Source organism: Lactuca virosa, chromosome 4 (assembly GCF_052849685.1).
Source record: "Lactuca virosa cultivar CGN04683 chromosome 4, Lactuca_virosa_CGN04683_v6, whole genome shotgun sequence".
Lineage (NCBI taxonomy): Eukaryota > Viridiplantae > Streptophyta > Magnoliopsida > Asterales > Asteraceae > Lactuca > Lactuca virosa.
Window position 1 is genome coordinate 29,261,792 of NC_136429.1, and position 5,869 is coordinate 29,267,660.

General features: G+C 32.4%; 1 protein-coding gene across 1 annotated transcript; it reads right to left on the bottom strand.

The window, feature by feature from the left end:
* Positions 1–3,333: 3,333 nt before the first annotated feature.
* Positions 3,334–4,149, bottom strand: LOC145104228 (F-box/FBD/LRR-repeat protein At3g51530-like). Its single transcript, XM_079041500.1, has one exon. It carries the CDS (start codon positions 4,147–4,149, stop codon positions 3,334–3,336), a length of 816 nt encoding a protein of 271 aa, XP_078897626.1.
* Positions 4,150–5,869: the final 1,720 nt, after the last annotated feature.

Below are 5,869 nucleotides of genomic sequence, written 5' to 3' on the forward strand. Positions count from 1 at the left end.
AATTCGTTATCACTTCATACGAGAATGTGTTGAACGTGGGAAAATAATAGTAGGATATGTCAATTTGAAGGATCAACGGGCGGACATCTTTACAAAAGCTTTAGCATACATGAAACATGGTGAAATGAGAAACATGATCGGCATGACGAATCTCGATCCAAGTTTGGTTTAAGGGGGAGAATGTGAGTGTAAATCTGACTTGGGTGTAAACCTGACATGGATAGTTGCACCACTGTCTATGTTGACAATAAGAACTACAAATGGCAGCTTCTTCATTTCATACGGTGAACACAATAAATAACTACAGTAACTTTAGTGGATGGTTTAGGTATAAATAAAGGCTATAACTTCCGTTGTAGAGCACCACAAAACTGATAGTGATAGAGAGTAATACTTAGAGTGAGTATTAGTCTAGAGGGTTGTTTTCTTTTCTTGTAATATTGAGCGTGAAAGCTCCTCTTTTTGTTCCATTTTTGAATAAAAGTGTGTTTCAACCCAACATTCTTCACTATTTCTTAGAGATTGAGGTGAAGTAAGAAAACAAAAAGATCTTTATCTCTCACAAAAGGTATGCCAGTGATTTACTTTGTCGTTTTAATATGAGGCATTGTCTTCCTGCATCAACCCTCATGGAATTTAGTTTGAAACTCACTTAGAATAACTTAGAAGAGAATGTTGATCCTAGTTTCTTTCAAAGTCTGGTTGGTTGTCTTATGTATTTAACTGCAACAAGACCCGACATCATGTTCTCTGTAAGTCTAGTAAGCAGATTCATGGAAGCCCCTAAGAAGATCATTGGGAGGCTGAGAAACGCATACTTCTCTTTGTTAAAGGAACATTATCTCATGGAATCATGTATACTCAAGTTAAAGACTCGAGCTTGAAAGGATTCAGTGAGAGTGACTATGGGGGAAGTTTGGATGATAGTCAAAGCACCACAGGTTATATCTATAATCTCTTGGCAGTCAAGAAAGCAAAAAAGTTGTTGCCTTGTCTTCTGCAGAGGCAGAATACATGGCCCTTTCTTCTGCTGGATGTCAGACTCTTTAGCTCAGGGGAATCTTGGAAGGGCTTGATGTACATCAAAGCAAACCAACTGAGGTGTTTGGTGACAATAAATCTGCAATTGCCTTAACCAAAAATCTGGTGTTTCATGATAAGAGTAAACATATACGCATCAAGTTTCACTTCACTAGAGAGCTGGTTCAGAATCAAGAAGTTGAGATTGGGATTTGTGGATCAAGAGATCATGTTGCTGACATTCTTACTAAAGCATTGCAAAGTGGAAGCTTTGGTCACTTGAAGAGGGAACTTGGAGTTATTCAGAGCCTAACTTATGGGGAGATATTAGATTATAAGTTATCATGTACATAGTAATAATCCGTTTGTTGGTAGTTATACCTGTTGACAGTTAGATGGCAGTTATGTTAAGTATGAACCGACTCTCATGAAGGGATGTATGAGTTAGTTGTCTATAAATATGTATAAACTCTGTATGTAAACGTGTAGTGATTACACTACAAGATTTCTTAGTTATTTTCTGTGTAAAACTCTCATCATGTCCAACATATCGAGAAAAGGTGCCTCGGAGTAGTCTCGATATTCTCAACATTATAGCTAGTGATGCCATTTACTTTGTAAGACTCATAACTATTATGTGAGATAAATATGATCATTTTGTATCATTCGTAAGTAAGCCTATGGCCTTGTATGAAGTCTAAATTTAATCCTTGGATTATATATAATACTAAATATTCTGAAATAAATGGAATATCGACTTTTACGTTGCATGATTTCTGAGTGAAAGGTCTATAATTTGGATTCATATGAAATGACTTCTAGCTTGTATTCAACATCCTATATCAACTGGTTTTTCACTTGAAATAAGAAATAGGACTATCTTTGTGGTTGTATCTTCCACAATGTTGAAGATATTACTTGCTAAGATATATAGTAATCAAAAGTTTCAATAAGAGAACTCAAAAAAAAAAGTAAGATTCAAGAACATTCAACAAAATTCAATTCCCACGATGGTAACTCTGACTTTTTCACGAAAATTTGCATAAATCCAATGGCGTCAAACATCTTCATGTTGGCCAATAATCAGCAGCCCTAAAGTTTTAATTCTGAGAACGGAGAGAGCATTAAGAACTTAAAACAAATGTAGTTGCAAAAATATCAACATTTTTTCGACTGACCCAAGAACTAAAAACCATAAACAACAATATATATAAAAGCAATATTACATGGAAATTATAATGAAAATTAATACCTTTCTGATAAAAGTTCTTCGGGTCATTTCATGATTAAAGTGGCACTTGGAGAGTTCTCAATCAAGAAGTTTCTAGCTTCAATAGACATTTTTACTTTGTAGGGATCCACACGCATGCTGGAGTCTATAGTCAGGCAAATCAAATTGGTAAAAGGTGAAGAATTGTGCAATAATAAATCCGGAAATGATGAAATACACTGCAGCACAAAAACAAAAAGAAATATATACATTAAAGATGCATATACATATATATACAGATTGTATACCTGCCATTATATATATATATATATATATATATATATATATATATATATGGAAAAGGAAATATACATTACAGTCCCACCTAAGCTTAGGTATTAAACCTCTTGAAAATACATTATTTTACTATATAAAGATTACGGTTAATGGATTCACGATTAATACTTCAAGATATAAATTCAAGATCGACACAATAGGGTTTAGGGTTTAGAGTTTAGGGTTTAGGGTTTAGGGTTTAGGTTTATGTTTAGGGTTTAGGGTTTAGGGTTTAGGGTTAAGGTTTAGGGTTTAGGGTTTAGGGTTAGGGTTTAGGGTTTAGGGTTTAGCTTTAGTGTTTAGGGTTTAAATTTAGGATTTAGGTTTAGGTTTAGGTTTAGGGTTTAGTAATGTTCACTTGGATGAAGTAATAAACGATAATTGAGGAAAGAAAACGGAGATGATAAAACGATAATGAAAGAAAGAAATGTTATGGAGAATGATATATTTACCAAGTGAAACCAAACCGGGTATATTTAGCATGTTAAAACGATATATTTTAGAGGTTTAGTACATAAGCTTAGGTGGGGCTGTAATGTATATTCCCTATCCCCATATATATATATATATATATATATATATATAGAACTGAAAATAACGATATATATTTTGTTGTTGTAAGCATAAAAAAACTAATCACAATATCTCAACAATGTAAGCATCAAGTGTAAGATATCTGGCACTACGGAGCTTCTGAAGCATGTGAATAGTTTTGAGAGCATCTTCCTCCTTATATGGCATTTTTAACCAACAAATAGGCACTTCATTTAGAGAACGGAAACAATCTTTGAACAATTGTGGATGCGGAAAACCCGTGTAACACAAAGATGAAAGAGAATTGATGGAGCATTCAAGAGCCTGATGATGCAATGATATATTGTGAGATTCTCAAGTTGAGGTGCAATCAGATTGATGATGACTCTTGAACATTTGCCACCGATAAGCATGAGATTAGAAAGTCGAGGGGTAATGATGTCAAATTCCTCCACATCCACAATACCGAATGATTCCAAAGTGAGGTTCTTTACGTTTACACACTTGGAGAAAAGATCACCAGACAATACGATGCCACTGAGATGCAAAGTTGTTAAAGCTGGAAAATCCCAAGGTGTTTTGGGTGTAATATTGCAAGCTCCAATCACAACGCTAGTCAATGTGAAATGTTTAAGTGAATTAGAGCTAAATAATAAAGGAGGGTTATTTGGAAGGTTGTGTCCGAGCCACATAGTTAATTCTTGGACATTGTGAGAGAACACATAATTAGCAATCTTTCTCACAAAAAAATCATTAGCTGCTCCTTGGAAATGTAGCTTTAACAAAGACACTTCTGTTTGATGATTGCGATGAGACAAAACATGAGTCATGAATTCAGCAAACCTAAGTAAAGACCCAAACTGACAGCTTGAGAAGTTGAGAAAGGGCATTGATGTCCAGAGATGCTTCCATCTTGATGACATCAAACACGTTTCAACAACAAATTTCATGTCAAAACCAGACATGATCTTATGAATAAGCTCATCTGGCAATCTGCTCAATCTATCTTGTTCTACAACTCGCCTAACATTATCGTGATCAAACTGCATTCTCTGTTATATCTTGTAATAGATAAGAAAATTTGTTAATTGATGATCCCACTATAATCTGCATTTGATAACGTAAAAGTTAAATCAATTACTTGGTTAACAGATAAGAATACTTCTTATATGTTGAGTCCTAATGCAAACAAAGCCACATCTATACCATGAAAGATCAAAGCAAAAAAAAAAACGTAAAGTACTCTAATAAGAGAAGGAAGAAGATACAGAACAAGTGTGGTGTGGACTTACAAGTAAGGCTGTAGAGGTGAATAGGAGGCTGAGATCCCGAGCGATGACAGAAGTTCAGCAACCCAGGAAGATGCTAACACCGGAGAAGAACTCTTTTATGAAGTTCAGCATCACGAGGGATTACAAAAGTGGTGTATATATATATATATATATATATATATATATATATATATATATATATATATATATATATATAATGGAACTCGTAGAACTATAGAATTACAATTCTAACCCTTGGATTATTATATGCATTAATTAGATTAATAAAAGAGTCCACAATAAAAATGAGACACCCTATTCCATACAATCACATACATAAAAAGGTATAATGGAGATTAAATTTTTTTAAAACCTATCGGTTTCATTCATTGTCTCCTATTTTTCTTCTTATTGGTACTAAAATTAAGGTAATAAAAAAATGAAATTTAAAGGAAAGACAATAATAAATTAAATGTTTGCCATCGGGAGAGACACAGAGAAAGGGAAAACATAAAAAAACGGCGACATGAAGATGACGTCCATATGGTTTGCGCTTTCAAATCGTCAAAAGTAATTCCAAATCTTCAAAACTTAATTGCATTATTGATCAGATCTTTTTTAGAAAAAATAGAAGCCTTTTATTTTATGTGAATGGGGTGTTAGTTTCCGATTCCAAGGAATGTTATAAATATTTCATTTGATAATGATCCACAAAAAAGTAATCAGTGGTAAAATGTTTAGGTTTTTTTTTTTTTGTTTCTTCTAGAGCAATGCCTAAACAAAGCTTTCAGGTTAATTGATTCATGTTTTCTAAAGGGGAATTTATGGATGGTTTATCTAATAATTTTTTTTGAAAAAGCATACATAAATTTATATAATCTAAGATTCATGTTTCCTAAAAATAGGCTATAGTGGATCTTGAATTCATATTATATTTATATATTTATTTCATAAAAAATCTCATAAGAAATGTTTCAATCATACTGAAAATATTATTAGATAATCATAAAGCAAACCAAATTGTTTGCCGAATAAAAGTTGTTGATTCTTGGTAACTAATAAACGATGTCTTTTTTTTTTTGAATGTAGGTTAATTGAATCATAGATAAATTGACATTTTTTGTTTGAGGTTAATTGATTCATAGTTAACGTTTTTTTTACCTCTTTTAGGTGTTTGATGTTAGTTGATTCATAGATTACCACTTTTAGGTGTGGATGCTTCATTGGTTGAAGATGTGGTGGATTACATTTTATGAACATTCATAATCTTTTATGAACATTCATATATGTGTGGTACTAAATATATATTAGCATTAATAATTTATGGGTTTTTGCATAAATATTCATTTATGAACATGGATTTTTTTTTTAAATGTTCGGTTATGAATATGTATGAGCATATATGTTGCGTGCATATTTATGGATTTATATATATATATATATATATATATATATATATATATATATATATATATATATATATTCATTCATGAACATA